We start from the raw sequence: 26,248 nt of genomic DNA on the forward strand, positions 1-26,248 counted from the left end.
TAAATAAATTGGGAGGCTGAAAGTTCACCATGCTGTTCATCAATGCTAGCAGAACCAGTATTGATGAACAGCATGGTGAACATCCATCAACAGGAACCACTCCAGAAAACATGTTCATGACATGGTAATGGTTGATTCGGTGAGTAACTGTTAGAGAAATGTAGAGGCCACAGACATCTCAATTGAATGGGCACAAAACATTGTGCCAAATTAATTGAGTATGGCAACAGTTTCTGCATGATGGGTCCCCCAACTTTTGACATTCAATCAGAAACATTTTTAGTTCAAAACTTCAAAGAAACTTTTTTGTTCATGTTTTGGCCAGATATGTACTATGGACGAAGCATAATGATTCACCACGTCCAGAGAAGTCTCTGTCAGTTGTCAGTCCCATTAGCAGGAAAGGTCATGGAATTAGTCCTCTAGGATTTCAAAAGAAGTAATAATGGTAGGTTTTCTTCCAAAGGAACAAACAATGAACCGACAATATTATGTTACCTTAGTAGCTAAATTATGAGATGCAATCAAGGCAAAGAGACCAGGAAAGCTGACTAAAGGTGTTTTGTTTCACTAAGAAAATGCACCTGTTCACATATTGGCCATTGCCATGGGTGCAAGTCATCAGGCCAGCTGTGAATTGTTGTTCCACCATACTTCCATATCTAGTCCCATCAGATTTTTGCCTGTTCTCAAAACTAAAAACCAACTTGTTTGGAAAGAAAGTTGGATCAGATGATATGTTAGTTGCTGCACATCCCTTTTTTTCGAGACCTTCAAGAAAGAAACTACAAAACTGGGATCATGAATCTGGGGCGCCTCCGTAGCCAGGTGGGCAGGAGCAGCAGTGCGTAGCACACGTTTCTTGATTATACCGGGGTTCGAGCCCTTGCCCACCAAATACGGAAAGGTCAGAGAATGACCACCGCATATCCCTGGAGCAATATGGCCTTAGTTGCTAATGCTCCTAAAAACCAAAATAACAAACAACAAAAAACAATCATGAATCTGGAACATTACTGGAAAAAGTGCATTGAGGTACAAGGAAGCCTTTCGTGGCAGCCTATTTGCCATGATACATTTCCATCTGCTACTTGCTTGGAGAGTTCTATTTGATTCAAGTTGATGATTGGAAGAATTTCCTCTTCTTTCAAGGCTGTAGTTAAGTGATCTCAGTCAAAGGGTATAGGGTTTTCCCTTGTGATATATTCTGCATTTTTCAATCCACACGATATGCAAATTGGCCCATGCACATCTATGGACATAGTACAGTTATGGTTATGAGCATGCTTGGGGAGCCATTATAATATCAATAATAATATAATAATGAGTTACAAGGAGAATACACCAAAAAATAGTGTGAAGTCAATATCAGATAACTCCTATGACTTAAGACTAGAAACTTATTAAACAATGCCCATTTGTTTCTATGTGCATTATAGCTGTTTTTATTTTTTAGAAAAAGTTAGGTTACTTTAAGTATGATTTTCATTTTTTTTTTAAGAGAATTTGTTTGTGAAAGAAGATTGTATACTTTTAATTTGTTGAGTGAACTTCAATCAGGTCATGAGACAGATTCTGCACTAGTCAGTACTGTATAATTGAATTCAATGATAAAATAAATGAAGTAGTAAAGAAATTTAAAATACAATTTATTATTCTATTTCATTATGACATTAATTTACCCACTGCACCATATGACAAAAGTCTTAGAATACTATTGAGACAGTGCTGAAATGCAGTTTAGAGCATTCTGGCTGAAGCCAGATTTCTGTTAAAAGTGCTGCATTTTTTGATTTCCATCCTTCAAATGGATGGAAATCAAACCAACAACCATCAAAATGGCCATCTAGCTAGTGGCCCTACTTTACAAATAAATAACATGATAATTCTTTTGAGAGGTGCCATTTCATTTCTTATGCAGAAACAGGACAACTCAGTAATAATGTCATAACTCCAAAATCAAACCCAGCTGAAAACTGTATGTTTTCAGCTGGGTTTCACCCCTGCAGGGTGAAAGCTCTGCATTTTAGTTTTAAGTTACTTGATTTCGAAGGAAGTTAGTTGGTCAGTACAAGAGGTCTTAAGAAACTCACTGGTTGCAAACCTAACATCTTATAATTTCTATTACAAACTATTTGGCTTTTAAGTGCTGATAATGTTCCTTTTATGACAGTCTAAAAATTTGGAGTGATTGCTGTTAAGATAAAAATTTATAATAATCTTGGATAAAATTTACTTATCTGTGACTGTTTATTCAGAAGAGGTAAATAGTGGCATTCTCTAGTTACATGAGAACAGTGTGTAATTTTGCTTCACCTGTTTTTCAACCATAGAATTTTACAGTGGATAGTCTGAATCCACTGGATGAATTCTAGATATTAATCCAACTTGTTCAACACAAACTTACATCAGTTGATTCAGGCTTTATCCAAAATGCAAAGTTGTTTCTGCGGAAAGATATGTTTATGTTGGTATACCATGTTGGTGTGGAATGTTTGAAACCCACCAACTCCTCATGTGACTCGCACATTGTTCACTGACCTCTCCTGAATTACAGTAGGGAATGGGCAGAAACACAGGCTTACTACGTCTTCACTATGCAGCCAAATTCTTTATAGCATGATCTGCCATTAATTTCATGTAGATATGTGATGATGTAAAATGCATTTAGTAGTTGGCCACGCAATCTTGCATGCAACCATTCAACTCTTCATAAGTGTGTGAGAAGTGAAAGATCCTGCTAGTATTAAAATGAGGATAAAAGAGCAGTTTAAATGTAAGACTAAAATAGAAAGTTATTTTGTGCTAAAGTTAAGTTAGTATTATTTCTGCTGTGTATTTAATTAAATGAATTGGCATATTCTTATTTAAAAAGATATAGTTATGTATAATTAACAGTTCCAAAATTCAATATTGGTTGTATTGGTTATTAAAGTTAGTCCTTACTTCATCCTTACATTGTGTAAGGATGAAGATCATTGCAATTTACAGTTCATAAAAAGTCAATTAAATGAACTATGTTTCATTCTTATTAATAATACATGACAGTATGCTTAATTTGTCTTCTCCAGGCAAGTAACGTCAGAATTAGCTGAACTGATATTTTCTAGTTTCAAGGAGTGGCATCAGAACCAAATTGAACTTTCGACTTCCAGACGAAAACTGGTTGAAGAAAGAGACCAGGTAAAATAATAATGCTAGATGTTTTTGTGTTTTAAAAGGAAAAAAAAGAGATATACGGAGATAAAAGAATAAAAAAAAGTTAACTAAACACTTAGATTACTTAAAGCATACAAATAAATAAAAATAGCTAACTTAACAACCTTGACCACTGGTACATCACAGTATTTTGAGAACTATTATGAAACATTTCTGGTGCATTCTTCAAATATTGTTGGTGGCTGTAAGCTCCACCCTCAGACCAAGGACATTTCCATGTTTACAGATCTGATTGGTGTATCTACACAGATTTTCTTCATTATTGGTCAATAACAGAGAAAAAGGCTGATCTCAATAGATTGTCTGAAATGGGTGCAGAGAAAGCAATGAGATTGGTGAAGAGAATGAAAGGGTGATCTTACCAAGAAAAGCTTCATTTCTGAAAATTGCACGGTCTGGAGTGTGAGTGATCTGATTGAGCAAGCTCAATGTTGATGGCATTCTTCTACACGTATGAGGGGACATAAATTCAAATTGAGGAAGGATGGTTGCAGCAGGATAGATGAGCAGAGGTTTTGCCTTCAGCCAGCAGATGGTTGATTGTTGGAACAAACTTATCATTAGTAATGGCATACGATACAAGAGAGCAAGCATATACACCATGGGGGGGGGGAGAATCCCATTTCACCCATTCATTTGCTCCAAAAGTTTGTCCAGTTTTTCCTTTAATTTATTTAAGCTATCAACTAGATAGTATGAGTCAGAGTTGTACTACTCAATATGTTCTACGTTGATAATAATATTATTAATAATAATACAGTCCATTCCTGTTATTTGGGACACATCGGGACTAGTGCATTTTGGCCCGATTAAGCGGTTGCCCCAATTATCCGAAGTTTCACGTAAATAGTTAAAATAGTTAAAAATACAATGTAACCCCCCCCCCCTTTTTTTTTTATAATTGATTCGCTGTACAATCAAATCACGTTACCACGAACTCAACATAGTAAAGTACCGTTCACTATACAATGTGCAGTAAGCGCCGGTCATTGTGATCATGTTTGTGAATTGAATTTTAATTCTATTAAACAGCGATTCTAATTAGCGAAAATAGGAGGAATATTATCCACAGGCTATAAAAGCAAAGATATGTTAAGCACAAATTTACCATTTATTACCTTACCAATTAAAAAATTAAATGATACGTGAAAATCAGAATAATTAATACGTACATACGAACTAGTTGAACTATGTCTTTTTTGTTCACTGACATTTGTGGGCGGGGAGAGGTTAAAATTTAAAACAGTAAAAAGATAAGCAATCAGTAACAAAGAACACAGCACACACAAATTGCAAGTAACACGATATGCGCAAGTGAGAACGGAGTAACGAGTTACAAAGCTTTAAAAATAGGAATGAAGAGAAGATCTGAAAATTAATTTTTTTATATGATTTAAGATTTCATGGAAGTGTAAACACATTTCACCATAATAACCCACAGAATTCCAGCTGTCGGTATTATCACAAATTCAGTAAGATCGAGTTTACTGTACATTTATGATAGATTTCACTAACAGAAAAGCCCAATAAACAGGTGACTGCTAATTGTTTTTATTGTTTTATGGTTGTGACCTCCAGAATTTCAACCGAACCACGTGGTACCGTCGGAGACAATCGTAGGGTAATCTCCAGTGCTGCGGTCTCCTGCCCCGATTAAATGGCATGCTGTCCCAATTAAGCGAAGTAAACCCTGGCTATTTTCTCGATCGGTTTCTGTTTTTTAAGATTTGCCCCAAATAAATGGCTACCCCGTTAACCGGTGGCCCAAATAACCGGAATCCACTGTATATATACTAATAATAATATTAAGCTATCAACTTACACAGTGACAGATGGAAGCTTGTTCCAGCAATCTACTACTCGCTGGCTAAATGCAAACTTCTGCACATGTGTTCTGCAACTGTCTTTCCTCAGTTTGAATTTATGTCCCCTCAAGTGTGCAATCTGAGCAAAAGGAAGAACCCCATCAGCATTGAGCTTCCTGAAACCATTCAAAGCCTTATACACCTCATTCAGATCACCTTGCAGGTGGCTAGTCTCAAGATGCTGCAGTTTGCAGCAGAACCTTTGCCTTTCTTGGTAAGAACACCCCTTTATTCCCCTAACCAATCTCGTTGCCCTTCTTTGTACTCGTTCCAGCAGCTCTACATCCTTCCTAAAATGAGACCTCCATACCTGTATGCAGTACTCATGGTGGCCTGACCATTGCCTTATACACAAGGCTTCAATATAATTAAAAAAATCAGTATCAGAAGAGGCTTATAATTTATAGCACTTCATACATGTTTTAATAATTTAACTGTATCACATAGTCTTTAACATGCAACATTAATATTCGTAGAGCTTTTAGTATTGGTGATTTGGTGTAGATATGGTATTTCTTGAGAGTTCGAATCACATATATTGGCGATAAATAGTTAGTTAGTTAGAAAGATAATTAGATAAACTTTAATATGTTATTGTTGTGGAGGAATGTAATTTATAAATTCAGGGAAGAACTAGACAAATTATTGGAGGGGAGGGGATGGGCAAATATGGGAAGGGTCTTTTCTTTTTTTTGTTGATGCTTTCTGAGCTTGCTTTCTTGCATCATTTGCCACTGCTAATACTAATATATTTTCATATTAGTATCAGGTATGTAGTGCAAGGAAGCTGGAAGCTTTTGCTACACCAATCACAAAAAAAAAATAATAATAATAAAAGAATAAAAATATAAATAAAGATATAAAAGAAAATAGACTATGTGCTTCCCTCCCTCCTCACACAGTTAGTTATCCAGTTGACTTGAATTTGACTTTTTCTTGTTATTGACCAATACTTTTATTTAAATTGTTGCTCCATTTATATATTTAGTAGTTTGTTTTGTTTTAGCATACATTTTCTTTAATGCATTTTTTATTGTATTAAACAATTAATATATTCTTTTTCAGTATTGGGCCTAGTGGCCTGTTACAGTCTCTCTCTCCATCTTTGCAGGGTTCTGTCTCTGTCTCTCCTTCCACAAGGTTTCTAGTTTAGATTCTCTTTCAGATAGCATCCATCCTCCATTCTCTCTACATGCTGGATCCATCTGTTTCTGTATGAGTTGAACTGAAATTGTTTGCAGTTCTGACATTGTCTTGATTTCTTTTCATGTCAAGTCTAGTATAGCCTGCAGTTATTCTTGTGGAGCACATTTTGCACCAGTCAACCTCCTCCTATCTGCCTTGCTTATTGTCTATGCCTCAGAGTCATGGTTTAGGATAGGTCTGGTGAGGGTGTTATGTATCTGTGTCCTTATTTTCTTATGCACTAGATTAGATTTGGAAGGTGTCTCCGTAGCCAGGTGGGAAGGAGCAGCAGTGTGTAGCACACGCTTCTTGATTAGACCGGGGTTCGAGCCCATCACTACCAAATACGGAGGATGCGGAAAGGTCAGGGAATGACCACTGCATATTCCCGGAGCAATATGGCCTTAGTTGCTAATGCTCCTAAAAACCAAATAACAAACATAATATTAGATTTGGAAATATGATTTATAACTTTAGTAATTATTTATTTTTTGCTCAATTTTTTTAATTTTTTTAACATTATTATAAAAAAAATAATGTTAACTTGTTCGATAACATTATTGTCAATGCAGACCTTGCTTCTTATTGGATCTCTTCCTTTAAATGCCATCACTTTTGTCTTTGAAGTTGAAATTTCTGTATTAAATAATTTTGCTATTTTGTTTAATGAGAAAGATGGCTTTCTGCAATGAGTTCTCATTTTCTTCTATTAAGACCTGGTCATCAGCAAAAAAAGCAGTGTGTCCATTCTTGCTTCTTGCTTTGGGGCTAATTTCAATGTCTGTCTTGGAGATTTTCCTCCATTCTCTTATAATATGATTTATATACATGTCGAATAGAAGCGGGGACAGTCCACATCCCTGTCACACCCACTCATTCAAAGGAATTAAAATGTAAACGGTCAATAAAATTAAACCTTTAGATTTATTGCTACTTTCAACAAAATCAATGTTTATTGTCTCCAATTCAGTTGTTTGTGATTCAATCTTAATTTTATTCTGTTATTTTTATAGATATTGAGGATGGCCTCGATCGGCTGGTTTGGTATATTGTCTCTTTTAAGATTTCAAATAATTTGTTTGGTTCACCTTTTAAAAGCCTCTTTTGTAATCAAATTTTCAAATTCAAATTTGTTTGACTAAGAGATGGATTTCCAAATTAAACTCTCTTCTTTTTTCTATCAGGAGCTTGGCGTGAAGTAAGTGTCGGCGCATGACCTTCCCCTTCTGAACCCATTTTGTTCTTCTCCAAGGATGTTTTTGTAGTATTTACTAAGTTTCAGTTTTAAAGGGCTTGGGTATACTTTATATTCTGAGTTTAGGAGACTGATTCCTCTCTAGTTATTGCAGTTGTTTATATCACATTTTTTGAAAATTGGCACTACAAGAGCATTTTGCCAGCCATCTGGTGGCCCACAAAAATCATATTCATCAGTTCAATTAGTTTAATTTCAAAATTTTTTTCCTGAGTATATGATGAGCCCTATGTTAATTCCATTGTTGCCTGGACATTTTTGGTTTTTACTATTTTTAAGCACTGTCTCCGGTTCTTCGTTAGTAAAGGGCTGTCTTAACAGCACTGGGCAAAGCAATGCACTAGGGCCCCACCCACTCATTCAAAGGAATTAAAATGTAAACGGTCAATAAAATTAAACCTTTAGATTTATTGCTACTTTCAACAAAATCAATGTTTAAACATAAAAAAACATGATGTGAAGCGAGGATTAACCAACAGAAACTTTTGACCATTATAAGCCTTGAAAAACACAAACATTTCAACGTATAAATGATAATTACTTGGTAAACCATACAGTATGAATTAATGAATTTTTTATTATTAATCAACACAAATGTTTGCAAAATTTCTTTGTTGAGAATTGTTTTATAATTGGATTGAAGTCAATAGTCTTCAGGATATCATTTTCCATGCACATTTTCCATGAGTGAAAGCCAGTTCAAACGCTGCTGCCTCATTGTGCTGCGAAGATGAATCTTTATAAAGTTTCAGTTTTGAAAATGAGCGTTCCCCTGTACAGTTGGTCACCATCGTGCACATGAACACTCAGAGTATGATTTCAACATTTGGAAACAGATTTTCAAATTGCCCAAAATTAGTTTGCTGTATAACAGAGTCTCACATTTTTCATCAAGAACCATGTAGTGCTTGAGATGCTTGTATTCATTTAGAAGGTCACCATAATCAAGGTCTTTGTCATACACATTAGCCAGATGCTCACACTTTTTGTTTAGCTCATCGGAACCAATTGTTCTTAATTGACCGAAGAAGGAAAACAGATTTCCAATCCATGAATAAGTTTCTGCACATTTTGACAGATCAGAGTTCAAAGAGTCCAGAACAGGGAGGAATGTTTCCACCTTGAATTTTTCACTTTTGTTTATAAGTATCTCTTCTCTTGATCTATCATATCTACTAAGACATACACTTTGCTTTCGTTCCCGTTTCTTCACATCTCTATAATCCGAATCTGGACACCTACTCCTGGCTTTCAGTTCATATTCACTAAATTTATCTCTAATTTCCTGAAGATAAGTTTTCAGAGACTCAAGAAGATTCTTGGCAACAAGTATGTCCACATCTTTAGACTGCAGGAACTTACTTATTTTGTTAAATCTTTTGAGAATGTTGTTCCAAAAAATTGTCAGAAAGATCGTTTCCATGTTCTCCATTCTCTCACTTAATCCTTCTTCCTCTCACCTTGTGTTCACTTCCTGGTTAATGTCAGCTGATAAAGAATCCAATGCATCTTTAATTTTTTCGAAACCTTCGTGCAGAGCATGGACAGCATCAAAATGTGATGATGTGTCAGATAGATGCTTGACCACATTATCTTTTCCTAAAGATGATGACAGAACATTCCATCGATGTGTAGAAGTCGAGAAAAAGGAATACAAATGCCGAACAAAGTCAAAGAAGGAGACTATCTGTAGACAACAACTCTGCCGCTTTTACTCACACCGAGTTCAGACTGTGTCCAGCACAGGGGACATAGATGGCCAACTTATTCAGTTGACGGATCCATGCTTGCAATCCAGTATAGCATCCAGACATATTTGAGGCATTGTCGTAGGATTGACCACGGCAGTTTGATAGCAGAATTTTGTTCTCATTCACAAAATCTATAACGGTATGTGCTAGATTCTTTGCTCCATGAGAAAAGATGGCGATGAACTTGAGGAAACGCTCCACAGGCTCACATCCTCGAATGTACCAGACAATAAATGTCAGTTGATCAATGCGTGAGATGTCTGGAGTGGAATCCACACTTATTGAATAGTACTTTGACTCTTATTTCTTCCAAAATGGCACAAAGAACATGTCTCATTAAATCGATAAATTCCTCACAAATGTTTTCCGATAGATACGATTGGTTCCCCTTTTCAGCATTTCCATACACTTTCAGATGCTCTTCCAAAAAAGGTTGAAATTCACTCAACAGCTCTAGAATACCTAAAAAGTTTCCATTTTTTGTTAACCCAGTAGTTTCATTCTCTCCATGAAATGCCAAACCTCTGGAGGCAAGAAAGTGAATGACAGAAATCACATGTCAACACTTTATTCCAGTACTCCTGCTCTACGTGATGATGTTTGATTAATAAAGAATCTATACATCCAGTTTCTTTATGCCGAATCGAATATGCCATCATGCACTTGTGATGTTCTCCATTTTCATGTTCTACAATAAGATTACTATGTTTCCAATCATTAAATCCTGATGTAGCAAAGGGAGATCCTTTATTGGACAATAGGCAACATGCAAAGCAGTACAAACAACCTTGTGATGGTGAATAGAGTAACCATTCATGTTTTACACATTCGCCATTCCGCAGTTCACATTTGAATACATTCTTTGATAAATACCTTGTCTGAGTCTCAGTTCTCTCTCCTCCGGCTCCATCGTACACTCGGCTTGAGTTTGAAAGGTTGCAATCATGATTTTGACATGATGATGTCGGCCCGCTACGAATCCAGTAATCCACTGTATTAGCATTCTTAATCTTCCTTAGTCTGGAATCTGTGACTTGAATCACAGACTCGGGACACTTCTTTGCCATTACAGATTTGTGTATTTCTTCTTGTGGAATGTTAGTATCAGGAGCAGATAATGGTGTGTCTAGAGCTTGATGATCGGATGCAGGAGTGGATGTAGATGGCAGTGCTGTATTTAGAGGAGCAGTACTAGTAACTGCCATTGCATCTGGGCTAAACCAAGATGTTAACTTTGGAAGTTTGCTCATTTTCTACTTCTCTTCTTCAGCTCGTTTCCTCTTCTGTGCTCTACTCATATAAGTATGCTTAATTTCGTCTGGAAAAAATATAAATATTTAAAAATTTTTTTACAGACTGTATTGCTGTTTGGAAGTTGGAACATTAACAATTTGAAATAAAATAATGATGGTATATCTCGAAGGCTCTTTTCCATGACTTAACTGTTTTCTAGCCCCTTTTTTTTTTTTCAATTATTTTATGAGTAAATTCAAACTGATAATCAACATTAATCAGTTGGTGATAAATTCACCATGGGTCCCTGGGCAGGTGCCCTGTGTGCCCATACATTAAGACGGTACTGGATCAACTGTCGTCCACGGATTTTTATAATAGTTGAGCCAATTTGTGCCAATCTAAGCTGTATTGTATTAATTTTGATTGTTTCCTTGAGGTCATTGGTCATTTGTCTTATTACTTTGTAAATTCTAGTATGTGGCTTATTAATGTCTTTTTATAGGTTGGTGGCAAAATTGTTCTATGATCTTGTCTTTTTTGTGTTTCTATTGGCTATGGCTCTTTTTTATTTATATTCCACTTCATTTTCTGGTTTTTTTATGGTTATCCATTTTTTTTTTTTTTTTTTTTTTTTTTAATATATGCATTCCTTTTCTCCTGAATTATAGTGCTGATTTCTGCATTCCACTGTCGCAATCCCTTTTTTTCTCTACCATCGTTTTTTTAACGCCCAGTGTTAATTTCTTATCTATTTCTTGTTGATATTTCTTCCATATTTCTGGATCATTTAGGGAGCTTACTTTATATAGACATTCTTGAAATGGTTGTTCCTTTTTATGCCTCAGCTAAGGTGGAAGGAATCTCAAGGTCACAGTTAAGAAGTGGTCTGATTCAATTTCATATCCTCTAAAAACTCATGTGTTGAGTATGAATTTTCCTACTTTGCCGTTTGCCAAGGTATAATCTTTAATAGATTTTGTTCCTCTTGTGGACCATGTGTATTTGTGTGCATCTTTATGTTTAAATATTGCGTTTATTATTATAAATTGGGAAATCAATTAATCTTTGGCCATTTATATTTTTGGTGGTTCCGCCTATGTGATTTTTGGATTTTTTTATTTCCTGCTGTAGCATTCATATCTCCCAGTAGGAGCAGCATGTTATTCTTGTTTACTTTTTCTATTATACTTTGAAGTTGGCTATAAAATTCAGAGCTGTCTCTCTCTTCACCTTCTTCCAGTGCACAAAAGTGTATTATTGTGAGATACTCTTTCTATTTTTAGACATATTTGTATTATTCTTTTGCTCCAACAGATAGAATTATTTATTCTATCTTTAAGTGATTTATGAATCATTAATTGATACTTCTGCTCATGCTTGTTCTCCTTTACTAACACCACTGTAGATATGGATATAGTTGTTGGTCGCTCTTGTTATCTGAAGTTTCTTTTTTTGTCTCTGTAAAAATAGCTATTTTAATTTTCTTTTGCATCAGAATATCATCAATTTGGTCTTCCTTGTGAGTTATACTTCTCAGGTTCCAAGTGGCAAAGCATGCTTTTTTTCAGTCATTATCCTTAGCCAGGCCAGAGTCATTTCCATACAAGGTAGACCTGAACTTTTTCTTTTGAAACTTGAAAGTAAGTGAAGGAACTTGTAAATTGGTTACTAGCCAAAACACAAGCTGTCCAGTGACAGGGCTGCTGTCTGAGGCTGTTGGACCAGCAAAGTTGGCATTTCCTCCAACTAAAGATATTGTGCTTATCTTGGGCAATACTCAGTCATCAGAGCCCGTCAGTTTAAACGGGCCACACCAACATGGTGTGGTTGACATTTGGCCAGGAGAGGTTTTGTGTTGTACATCACTGGCCCATTAGAAAGTCTGCGATTAGTATTTACTTAGTAATTAAAGCTGCCTGTTGTCATTTCACCCATTATTTTCTTTTATATTTTTCTTTTATTATTAAAATGGCAGAACAGTGCAAGGCTTGTGTAGAATCTGGTATTAAAATAAGTAAATAATAATTAGATAAAATGTTTTCCAAGTTTTATCTATCTCTTCCAAATATTTATCTTAATTTCTCTTCATGTAACCTCTCTGCCTGTACAAGGCCTAGTTAATAACTTATTCCAGTAGTGATTACTCTGACTTTAAATGCAGACTTTCTTATATCTTTACTTTGAGTCTATTCCCTTGTTTGTGCCATCCTAGAAAGAGAAAATATACATCCCATCAATAAATTTGCTCAAACCATTGAAGGACACCTCAATCAGATTTTCGATGTCTAGTTTCAAATTTTTTAGCTGACAGAACCAGAGTTCCTTCCTTTAACTATCTCTTTGCATCCACAGCTATCCCTGTTCTATATCAATATGTCTAAATAGAATTTCCCCTTTGTTTAGCCAAATAATTTCTGTATAAAGGATGAAATTTTTATAAATTTTGGTGTTTCAAGGAAGGCAATAGCGGCAACTAGGCCTATTGCTTTCCTTGTACTTTAGAGTTGAATCGTTCCTAAAATGAGGCTTCCAGACTCGTATACAATGTTCAAGATGTGACGTATCTTTATAGTGGGATAATTACTTCATTTGCTCTCTTGGAAAAATTTCTGTATATCATTGACAGTAATAATGCACTTTCCTAACAGCCTTATTACACTATTCATAGAGCTTCATGTCTTATCCCCAGTTCCTTTTCCTCTTCAGCAGTGTCGAGTATACTACCCAAAGTTGATTACTGCAAACCAGCTGCAAAATATTGTATTTGATATCAGCGAGGCCTAACTGCCATCTTTTAGAATAGTTATGTAATTTGCTTACATTGGAACTCTTTAATATCTTCTTTTAGATTTATAAGTCTAACTAAAACTTTCCCTTTACTCAGTCATATAATTTCTACATGAAGGATGATTTGACATTTCATTCATGTTAAAGGTCCCTAAAAAAAAACTTGTGTTGCAATAAGTATATTTATCAAATTATGATTTTGATGACAACCGTCATAACATTATCAAATCACATTACTTTGTGCACAAAGCTACTTGGCATATTAAACAGTGATATAATTTTTGACTCTGTAAAGGTTAGGCTCTTTTTATAAAAGGCAATAAATCCATTGTTACTTCCTATCATAGTCAAGATCCAGTCAGGTATGACTGACATCAGCTTACTGAAAGGCAAATCAGTTTCCATAGCATAGCTTTTAAAAGTATTGAATATTTTTAAATTCACTTTTGGTCCTGTTTTTTCAGAAGAATTAATTTTAAGAGAGTCTCCTTTACTGAAACACCACTGCTGCCTTTTTTGCACCCATTCTCATGATTGCTAACTTCACAGCTGTATATGCTACCAAGGCTGTACTTCCATAAAGCTGAAGGAACACCAGTCACATTTGTTAAGATCATGCTGTAGTTGAACTTTAATGTCATGCCAGATAGCTCCTACTTGTGTAATAATTGCATGTTCAAAGTTGCAAACTTTTTGTTGCTGACTTTATTTGAAAATCAATCAGCTTTTTTTTTAATAAGCTGTCCATTTTCAAATTATGAGAATTATGATTTTATAGTTCTTATCAATATCAAATGATAAATCTTGAAATGTCTACCAGTATTGTGTTTTTGGCATTGCTGCCCATGAAACACAGTAAACAAATGCCTATCCCCTTATCATTAACATAACAAAATTCTTCATCTTATTTAGTTTTACATTTGTCAGTTTTTAACTTTGTTATTGATATTAATCCCATTTAGCCAAAAAAAAAAAAAAAAAAAAAAAACATCAAGTGTTGACCATGCTTTGCCAGTGAGTATGCAAGCATGTCATCCCTTATGCACCTGTTTAAATTTGTGTGATATGTAAAATGTTTGAGAATCCTTGTAGTCACAAACCCCTCTGACACACATATAGCCTGTAGCATAAACAAAAATCACAGTGCATGTTAACAACCCAAGCTCAGTATTGACAAACCAAAGGAGTGGTATTTTCCTCGATGGGCATTTAGAAATATGTCATTGAGAACCACTGGTTTAGAGGGACAGGACTAAACTTTTTTTTTTTTTTGTATTGTTTAAACAATAACTGCTACTTTTTTAAAATACAAACAGAAGTGTTTTTCACTATAATGAAACCATTCTTCTAAGGTACTTGCATACTTACACACTGAAGATGTTGAAATATACTTATCATTCTTCCCTCTCAACTTACATGCCAAAAATTTAGTGTTAGAATTGTTCTTTTATCTTTTCCCTGCAAAACTTCAAAATTTTCCATTCTTTATTACTAAATCTGTAAGATTCAAGTAACATTTGTAAACTTAAGTTTTTTTTTTAAAATCATTTAACAAGTAAAACTTTTATCTTAAAACATCTAGGCACTTGAAGATTTAAGGGGTGTTGAAAATGCTTTTGGAGATCTACATAAACGTTATGAAAAAACTAAAGCTGCTCTAGAAGGACTCAAGCAGGTTTGCTGTTTATTGTTTTAATTTCATTTTATAGAATACAAATTTTAAATCATGTTACATACAGAAGATTTATGCTGAAATAACTGTTCAGTCTATAAAAACAAAAACTCTCCTAGTGCAAATGTTGTATAGGGATTAAAATTGTATAAATAAATGTTTTAATTATCTTATATCCATGATCTGTCTACACTAAAGAGTACAGGAAAATTCTTTGAATTTCATACTAGTTTTCAGGGCTTTGAATAATTTGAAGTTTCGGCTACATTATCTATTTGTGGAATGCTGACAACAGATTTTTATCTCAGTTAAACTGAAATCTTAGGTTATCTCAGTTATACTGTAATCAAACACAAGTGTGTGTGTGTGTGTGTGTGTGTGTGTGTGTGTGTGTGTGTGTGTGTGTGTGTGTGTGTGTGTGTGTGTGTGTTATTTTGTTTTTAAAACATTGCAAATACCTGCATAATGACTGCTGCTTGATATGTCATGATTAAATTATAAGATTTCTGATATTTATTTTTAATAAACAAAAAAAAGAAAAGAAACATTGTTTGCAAAATAAAACACTTTTATTACATTTGTGATAAAAAATTAGTTTATTGAATTCTAAATTCTAGAGAATTTAAATATCCAGTATATTCGCATGCACAAACTAATTAACTAGAAAGCAACATTTTTGATTTCACTTTGGGAATTCTCATCAGGCTATTGATAGGATAGGGGCCAATCAGTGATTTTCTACGAACTAAAATGATGCTTTTCACTAATTTGTTCATCTAGTAAATTTCCCATAGTTTGAGACTTTCAGCCCTAAACTCTTTTTAGTACGTTTCTATCGCACACTGTCTGTCATCTCTCGTATTGTGGAGTTAAACTTCATAACTGAGTTGTCACTCATTGTGTCACTAGGGTACTTACCTACACTGACAAGAGGCCAACAAGCTTTGAAATGGTGCCATCTAGGTGGTAGTATCCACCGAGAATAAGTAACGTTAATCTTCTCTGCTGGTGAACCACTGCTTATTCGAGGTAGTACAATACTAGGAAACTCATTGTGAAGGCATTCACAATATGAGATGTAAAAAAAAAAAAAAATTATGCTTTTCATTAACTTATTTGTCATCTAGTTTATTTAAAAAAATTTCCTCCATGGTAAGTTTCCCTCCCACTTATTCCAATCATTCTTAGGCATATTGAAGTCACACATAATAAGACATTCGTGCTTGCTTGCTTGCCCATTTTATCTACACATAGAGACTCTCATCATACTCTTCACAATCTTCTGGTCTGTAAATATTACTCCCACTCTAATTATACCTTTGCTTCCACCTAACTTACACCACACAGATTCTGCACTGGCAGACATAACTTCTTACTCGGTAAAAGCTCTTTTTGCACTCGGTCTGCTTTTGATAAGGAGCAATATCCCACCACCCCCTTCTGTCTTCCCTATCATTCCTAAATACATTGTACATACCATAGTAGAACTTGTCATCCCCAATTTCCAGGTGGCACCATGTTTCTGTTAGCCCTATTATGTCAACGTTAGTTGTCCTGACCAAATGTTTGAATTCAGCCATTTTATTGACAATGCTCCTGATATTACTGTAGACTTAATTAAGACTAAGTATTTCTCTATAATTTATTATCTTGACACACTCCTTGAAGTTATTTAGGCTTGTTACCCTAGTTTTATTTTCCTACTCATTTGAAACGTTGCTTCCCTCAGAACACCTTGCCAGTGATTGCTGTTGCAGCAACAAACAGGCATTCTTGTGATGAGTGCAAGCATTACGTTGACTAATATCATCAGATAAACGTGGATCTATTTACTCTTCACCTCCAGCTAACAGTTTCCCTGGATCCTTAAGGTGTCCTCAATGATACGAGCATAAATCCTTGCACCACCTTTATTCAAATGAATACCATCTCTACAACAGTTATTACTATAATTTATATACTATAACAAAGATTGAAAGATAAAAAAAAAATGATATATACTATACTATAAATATACTGTAACAGTTATTTCACGATTATCTATGAAATAACTTTTCTTGACGTTGATTTCATATTATGTCTTGTCTGATATTTCACATGTAATTGAGATATTTTAAATGACAATTAAAATCTAATTTTTCATTATAGTGATGTAAAATTTAAAGGTATATATAAACCAAATCATTTCTGTGAGAATAATTTACCCAGAATGAAATAAAAGTTGAATTATGTTTCATATTAATTTTAATGAATAAACTTCATCATATTACTCTTTGAAATTGTAGAATGAAGAATGTTTGAAACATAAGTTGGAAATAGAAAGTGGCAAATTAGATCAGCAGCAACAGATGTATGAGATGCTACGGACAAGAGCAGAAGAGAAAATCACGAGGTGGATATGTTTCTTTTATGTCACATTAGCTAGCCTAATAAGTTTAATTTTCTTCAATATTCAGAGTTGTTGGGTTTAAAGAATATATTATTATTTTTTTCAATTATATACCTATCAAATTTAATGCTATATGCTTAAAAGCTGGTGTTGCTAACATTTCAGTTTGATGAAAAACCTTTTCTTTGAGTAGTTCTGTCATTATGGATGATGAACTGGTTCTCCAAATGCAATTATATTTAAGGTAAATATTATTTAACTTAACTATAACACAGTTGGCAGCTTAGAGTGTAGTAATTCTGTTTTGTAGCAAGCAGACTTTTGATTTGAGTAAGTAAACATGCTATACTTTTCTGAACTCACGATAGAAAGTTTGGTGGCTACCAAACTATGCTCACAGTTTACCAAATTTATTTCTGTTTTTTATTTCAGTCAATCAGATTGAGCACATAATAACCTTATACCACTAACACAGCTGCTTTTTTTATTACTATTATTATACATATAAACACTTACAGTAAAGTTTGCTGTGAAGCCATCAATGTTGAGGCTGCAACGGTGCCTCACTTAGTGACCATGTGTCAAGAGGTGAACAAATGTATTGAATCTATATGAGCAGACAAGTGGTGTTTGGAAGAAAATCTTCCAGTTGAAAATATAACTTGTAATGTAACACTGCATTATTTTTAGTTCTGAAACTGGCCATGACAATGCACTGTTGTGTCATTTCTGAGTTTTTAACATAAAACATTTTCACCTTATAGGTGATGTTATTAGATTAAAAATGATATTAGTTACTTTAGATCAACTTGTGGATAAATATAATTGTTAATTCTAAAGAGCCCAAGCTCTGTCACTGTCACAGGATGGGCAGTATGATCCCCGGGCAGTAAAGGCATAAAAACATTAATTTCCCAGACTATTTCAAAACCTGCATTGAACTGGTACTCTTTAGTAGTCACAACAGTGCCATTGAGTTTTTATCATATAAAAGTTTCACCTTCTGGATGATGCTATTCAATTGAAAATTACGTCAGTTTAGTTCGACTCATGGATAAATTCAGTCACTTATAAAGAGTCTGGGGCCAAGCTCTGTCACTGTCATAGGATGGATAGTATGGTCTCCCCGCAGTAAAGACATAAAACATAACAAGGAAAACATAACAGTTTAGCATTAATTTCCCAAACTATTTCAATATCTCCATTGGGCCAGTGCAGCCAACTAATTGAGATTTTATTATACATGTAGCAAAAGTTGTTTTCAATCAGACATTTTTCCTTCTGAACACAGTTTTGGTTGCTTGTTTAGATTTGATACATTTATTCACCACTCAATACAAGGTGATTAATTGAGGCTACCTATTGTCTGATGATGGAACCAAATAGTTCCACTGTGGTTCCAAATAGAACTATTTGGAACCACAGTTGATGCCTTAAGTATTTTAACAAATAACAGATTCACCTGCTGGGTAATGTTATTTAATTAAAAATGAAATGTTACTTTTGGTAAACTTGTGGATGAATGTCATTTCTGAAGAGCATTTCTTAAGCTCAAACACTGTAACAGGACAAATGATATGGTTTCCCCCCCCCCCCTCCAGGCAGCAGTGACAGGAAAACAGAATATAGTGTAGTGTTAATTTCTCAAACTATTTCAATACCTGCATTGAAGTAGGCCCACCCTTTCTTGAACTAATGTTTCTTTCTCTATGTTTGTACTTTCTACTCCTGTTATTTGGAACAACCTTTATCCTTACATATTTCCTGAAAATTACAGTTATAGCAATTTAAATTTTACTCCAAGTTTCTTCTGTCTTTTATATGGTACCAGGATACCGTAGGTTGTAATAACCTTTCGTATTTGGAGTTCCATTAAAAAAAATAGTTACTAATTTTACAATATAGCTTGTGATTTTGTCTTTCACCCTAGGAATATTACTGTAAAAAAGAATTAATAATCTTATTCATTTTTAATGCAATCTGAAGTTGCATTTTAGATTGCACTAAAATCGAATTCTTGTATTGATCTACAAAAATAAAGTAAACACTAAAAATATCAGTAAATTACATCTGTCTAGATTTCTGAATGTTGTTTAAATAAAATTTTCTGATACAAATGATTATCTCTGTACAAAAAATTTTATTTGTGTAGTAAGTATTTTGTTATTTAAAAGTAGATATTTAAATAAAATAAAGCAGACATATTTCATATTAGAAAAGCGCAACAGAACTGATGCACTAGGGAAATGTTTCTTAATATGAGTGATATGCATTATAACGAAATTTCTGAACAACAAAAGTGATTCATGTTTTTCCCATGAAGTGTGTCGCAGCAAGATTTTCCTGTATTTAATAGTTAAGAAATTAATATAAATTTTTTTAATATATGAAAACTTAGTATTTTACAAAATGCTAAATATTAATAATAACTTTCTTATCTAGTGCCAATTCTGAAATTGAAAACATCAAGAGTGCAGGAGAAGCAGAAATTGCTGCCTTAAAAGCCTTAATAAGAAAATCAGAAATGAAGATTAATAGTTTGGAAAGAAGCTTAGAAGAAAAAGTAAGTGCTTTAATAACATTAAGTGGGGGTCCAAGCTGAGTGCCAGGTAATTTCCTCAAGGGATAAAGTGATTTACCATAACTTTATAGTGCAATTCAAAATTATATTTTGTTTGTTACATTTTTGTATAATGCATATATTTATGGTATTCCATATTGCTTAAGACCCCCCTCTTTGCTACAAGGAACCAAATTTCTAAAAGGAATGCTACTCTTGTCATGTTCAAATTGAAGATAAAAGCATTTGCAGTGAAATTGAATTTTTTATATTGATTTACATAAATAGAGTAAACCTTAAAAATGAGTTACATCTCTATCTAGATTTCTGAATGTGGCTTAATTAGAACTTTATGATACAAATAATTATCTCTGTACAAAAGTATTTTATCTTTGAAAAGTACATATTTAAATAAAATAAAGCAGAGACATATTTCATATATTATAAAAGTGCAACAGAACTGATATGAGGAAATATTTGGGAAAAGTTTCTTAATTTGAGTGATATTCATTATAACAAAATTTCTGTACAACAAAAGTGATTCATGTTTCCCCCATGAAGTGTGTTGTAGCAAGGTCTTCCTGTATTACTAGTTAAGGAATTAATATAAATTTTACTAATATATGAAAAATTTGCCATTTACAAACTCTTCTCTTCTGCCATGCAGTAATGTCTTTTTGAAGTTATGGAGGCATCATGGCGATATCCAATATTCCTTACATTTCAAGGGTACAGCTCCAAAACTGTGTTCATAGGCCAGTTGCTAGATAGTCTGGCAGACTGAACCAGTTGGTGACCCTCTAGTTGGCATTTAGATCAGCTGGTGTGTCTTGCTATCATCTGCCAGCTAGTGACTGAAGGGAGTCAGTGTGTATGTGGAAGAGCATTTTTGAGGCAACATTGTCATGGAGCCAGATATATTCTTGCTATATTAGATAGTATGAATCAGTGCTGTAATACTCAATACGTTCTATGTTGATGTTAATATTTGTAAAATAATAAGAGGAGTTTACCTCAATATAGTACGTAGAACACTTCCGTATGATACTCTCCAGAAATTAAAACGAAAAAATCGAAAACTTACATTAGAGTAAAAAATAAATAATTAAAAACCAATTTAACACAATTAAATATTAAAAATAACGGAAATATTCAAAACGATTTCCTTCCTGAAGCTGACAACGCTTTTCAACCGTTCGTGATCACAGGAATGAAAATTACCGAATAGGGTTGAACCTGAAACTTAGTGATTATTTGTCTTCACGCATGCGTGTAAAGGTCCATGCATATGGCCGCTGAACATTAACAGAATTCTCGTGTAATTTAATTTCTACGGTTTCTGCAATTAATAGTCGTGTATAATTAATTACCTTGAACATTAAGTATTTTGGCCCTTGCTAAATAAAAAAGTACATTTTTTGTTAATGGCATGAAAGGCTAATTCTGACGCTGATGAACGAGAAGCATGAACTGTGGCTTCATGTTGATTTACACAAATATTCAGAGAAAATCGCATCGAACCTTGGTAAGACGAGTCGCAATCACTGCAAGAAATGTATACCAGATCATTAATTTGTGTTGCGAACACGGAAAGAACCGAGCGATTGTTCAGTATAGTGTGTAATTATATGTGTGTAAACACCAAGCAATTCAAAAAATCCCCCTTAATTTTGTGTATCGATAGGTTACACCTGGAGAGACAGGAAGTGAATGAAATAGTCAGTAAGAGTTTAAAAATGAATTAGATAGTATGAATCAGAGCTGTAATACTAGATATTTTTTTTTTTAACTCTTATTGACTATTTCATTCACTTCCTGTCTCTCCAGGTGTAACCTATCGACACACACACAATTATGGGGGATTTTTTGAATGGCTTGGTGCAAAATTACATTAAATCAACACTAAGATACTCGGCCCAAAGTTACCATATTTCTTTTCTAAAATATTGCCTTCAAAACAACATCGTTTCGAAGTTTGCCAGGGTTAATTTAAATCAAATTTCAGGCATAAAACAACTAACACTGGCCACATCGCGTAATATTGTTAAGCTTGCCTTAAAATATCGATATTCGAATAAACAAAAATACCTTTCCCGGGTTAGGAAGCTTCGCGATAAATTAAAAAATTATCTACAGTTGGGTGACAACCCCCCCCCCCACAGACACAAAAGTACTACCACAGAATACGTCAGCTAGTTCACAAATACCCCCTCACCCAGTATTATTCAACGAACCGACTTATCAACAGGTTACAAATCTTGCCTCGTGTATGCTATCGCAGAACCAGATTTCACTTTTATCCAAAGGACTAAATTATAATTTACCACCTCGAAAATTACCTAAAAAACAATGCGTAATTAATATTGAATTTGGACTTCGTAATGTTCCACAGAAAGATTTATTTATTCAACAAGTTAACCAAGTAGTGAATAACATAAAAGAAACGCAACTTCCTAAATCGAATACACATGACAGTTTAGCTTTACGAGAACTTCGGGGAAATAAGGACATTATTATACAGAGGGCTGATAAAGGAGATACAGTGGTAATACTAGATAAACCTGATTATATTAATAAGTTAGATTCAATTGTTTCAGATACCTTCACATCTTGAAGTAGACCCGGCACTGTTTACTAATTTGGTCAATCAATACAATAAGATGTTAACCACGTATCGAAAAAACGACTACATTACTATGGCCCAGTTAAAGGAATTGAAGGCCAGAACATACAATATTCCTGCACTTTTCGGTCTGGTAAAATTACACAAGACTGGATTTCCTATTCGACCTATTGTTTCCTACAGGAACTCGGCATTTTCATTCTTAGCCACACATGTATATAGCATTATAAAACCCTTTAGACAGGTAATACAATTTGGGAGTAAGAACTACGATAGATTTAATAATCTTAAAAACTGTAGATGGTGACAAGACAATTTATTCTCACTTGATGTTACCTCGTTATATACGAATGTAAACGTTGAATACACATTAGATATTATTTGGGATATGTTAAATAAAAACTCGATACCGATTAATTATACGAAGCTACCTATTAAGGAAATTTTTCACTTAATTAAACTGTTAGTTTGAGGCCAACTGTATCACCTTTTGAGACAAGGTGTACAAACAAATTTTTGGATTGCCAATGTATTTGAGCCCGAGCGGCTTAATGTCAGAGATCTATCTCTCAATGATTGAGCATATACATTTGACACCTTTTCGACCCCATATCACATACTATGGGAGGTATTTAGACGATGTTCTAGTTATTACTGATAGTAGTACTATCCAAGACATTTTATATTTGTTTAATAATATTCATTCTATACTCAAATTTACATTGGAAAGGGAGGATAAGGATACAAAGTCATTAAACTTTCTAAATTTCATGCTTACTCGGGACTCAAAATCCAATTTAGCATCTATCGAAAACCTACAAACACCGGTTTGCTTCTACATTATAATAGCTATCACCCTTTCACCTACAAAAGATCGATTATCTTTAATCAGCTTCTAAATGCCTATAAATATTCAACGACAGAATCTGCTTTGGGCTCAGAAATGCAAATATTAACTAGCAGGTTCTTAAATGGGTTATCCCCTGGCCACAATAAACTGAATTAGGGTACAGGCTAAGGATAGGATACAAAATACTACACAAACCAACAATAGTAATATCAAAAAATACTTTATTTTTATCCCATGTGTTGAACAGCGGCACAAACAGCTTAATAGATTCTTTAAAGATACTGAATTTAAAATTGTGGCCAGGCCAATACAGAAATTACACGCTATACTGAACAATTGCTTGGTTCTTTCCGCGTTCGCAACACAAAGTAATGATCTGGTATACATTTCTTGCAGTGATTGCGACTCGTCTTACCAAGGTTCAACGCGATTTTCTCTGAATGTTCGTGCTTCTCGTTCAGCAGCGTCAGAATTAGCCTTTCATGCCATTAACGAAAAACACTTTTTTATTTAACGATGCCAAAATACTTAATGTTCAACATAATTATACGTGACTATTAATGCATGACTATTAACGCGCATGCACAAAGACAAATAATCACTATTTAAGTTTCAGGTTCAACCCTATTCAGTAATTTTCATTCCTGTGATCACGACATATGGTCGAAAAGCGTTGTCAGCTTCAGGAAGGAAAATCGTTTTGAATATTTTCATTAGATTCTTTTTAATATTGAATTGTGTTAAATTGGTTTTTAATTATTTATTTTTTACTCTAATGTAAGTTTTCGATTTTTTTGTTTTAATTTCTGGAGAGCATCATATGGTAGTGTTCTACGTACTATGTTGAGGTAAACTCCTCTTATTATTTTACAAATTCTTGCTGTATGTAAACCATACATTATGAATAGTTAAACTAACAGAGCAAATTTATCTCCAAAAATATCTAAACTCCCTCCCAAAAACTTTCTCCATTAATTTTACAAATATACATGGTCTCAGTTCCAGTCTCAATGTTGGCCATTTCCACCTAGTCTGCCTAGACCCACTTACTCTTACTGATATCTTACTCTTACTGAGTCTCCAATATCGTTTCCCTCAACAACTACTCATCTTAGTTGCCCTCTAATCCCTTACACTTCAAAGGTGGTACTTGTGTATATGTCCACTCTGATATTCCTTGTCAGAGACTTCCTAATTTTGAATCTGGTCAGGGTAGTTAACCATACAAGAACACTAAGTGTTAATTGTTTATACAGTAATGTCAGAAGCATCATCAGTAAAAAGAGTGAATTTGAACTAGTAGTCAAGACAAGTGACAGTGACATAATAGGGCTTACGGAAACACGGTGCCACCCGGAGATAGGGGATGATGAGTCAGTACATTTTGTATAATGTATTGAGGAAGGATAGGGCAGATAGAAGGAGTTGTGGGGTCATGCTCCTTATCAAAAGCAGCATGAGCATGATGGAAGCTTTCCCAGATTCAGACGTTTCGCATACTAGTACAAAATCTGTATGGTGTGGGATAGTTGGAAGCAAAGATATAATGAGAGTGGGAGTAATCTACAGGACAGGTGATTGTGAAGGTTATGATGAGGGCCTCTACATGCAAATGGAATGAGCAAGTAAGCATGAATGTCTTATTATTGGTGATTTTAATTTGCCTCTAATTGATTGGAGTAAATGGGAAGGAAACTTGACATGGGGAGCAAAATTTTAAAATCAACTAGATGATTTTTATTTGTACCAACATGTCAGGGAAAGTACTAGGGAAAAAATTATTCTAGACCTTATCATCCATGAATCAGATGACATAATAGGGAGAAATTCAAAGGTCAGCTGGATAATTACTTACAAGAGGAGGGAAATGCATAGATTGTCTATTTCCTTTTCTTTTATTAATTATTTATTTTTTGAAATTTTCTTATTATTATTTTATTCTTTTTTTGGCTGGTGTAGCATAAGCCATAAGCTTCCATGCACCATGTGGCCATTGCTAATACTTAATATTGTCTCCTCTGCTTAAAATCTCTCAGTACCATTCCAAATTCATCTGTTACATCTGTTGTTTTACTATGTCCTTTAATCATTTCGAACTCTGACTTCCTTTCTTTGAAACTTGAATTTCTATAGTATAACTTTCCTAACACTGAAGTAATTTTCCTTGGTGATTTTAATGTTCACAACTCCAGTTGGCTGCAATTTTCTGACTATATGGATGCAGATGATTACAATACCAAGTCTTTTGCAATTACCAATGACCCCACATAGCTAGTGACAAAGTCACAGCATAAAAAGCTTTCCTGAAATCAAAGTATGATATAAAGTTATTTTTTTGCATCCAGTTCCTTTGTGACCACATCATATTGTCCAATCAAATTGGTCAGACAAGACTCCCTTAACAAACCCATGCTGTGTCTGAATTATTACTGCAGTCTTGTCTAGATCGTGCAGTACTTCTATAACCAGTGACTCCATTATTTTCCCCGGAACAGAAGTTAAATTTACAGGTCTGTAATTACTAGTGTCACCCTTTGATCCCCCTTTGTGAATTGGGGTTACATTTGCACATCTCTAGTCCATAAGGACCTCCTCTGAATCTAAGGATGCTCTCATAATTATGGCAAAGGGTTTGCTTACTTCCCTCACTGCTTGTTTGTTATTTGGTTTTTAGGAGCATTAGCAACTAAGGCCATATTGCTCCGGGAATATGCGGTGGTCATTCCCTTGACCTTTCCGCATCCTCCGTATTTGGTGGTGACGGGCTCGAACCCCCGGTCTAATCAAGAAGCGTGTGCTACGCACTGCTGCTCCTTCCCACCTGGCTACGGAGGCGCCCTCCCTCACTGCCTCCTT

The 26,248-nt window shown here is 34.5% G+C and overlaps 1 protein-coding gene across 3 annotated transcripts in view; it reads left to right on the forward strand.

Annotated features, from left to right (window-relative positions):
• Positions 1–26,248, forward strand: part of LOC150085405 (uncharacterized) — a 209,930-nt gene that overhangs the window by 174,061 nt on the left and 9,621 nt on the right. For all 3 annotated transcript variants that reach the window (XM_090374032.1, XM_090374033.1, XM_090374034.1), the window contains 4 exons: positions 3,072–3,183; positions 14,881–14,973; positions 17,256–17,362; positions 19,802–19,922. In XM_090374032.1, coding sequence (XP_090230158.1) covers positions 3,072–3,183; positions 14,881–14,973; positions 17,256–17,362; positions 19,802–19,922 — 433 coding nt within the window. The remainder of the gene's footprint in view (positions 1–3,071; positions 3,184–14,880; positions 14,974–17,255; positions 17,363–19,801; positions 19,923–26,248) is intronic.

Source organism: Mastigoproctus giganteus, chromosome 5, assembly GCF_048544385.1.
Source record: "Mastigoproctus giganteus isolate SK-2022 chromosome 5, ASM4854438v1, whole genome shotgun sequence".
NCBI lineage: Eukaryota > Metazoa > Arthropoda > Arachnida > Uropygi > Thelyphonidae > Mastigoproctus > Mastigoproctus giganteus.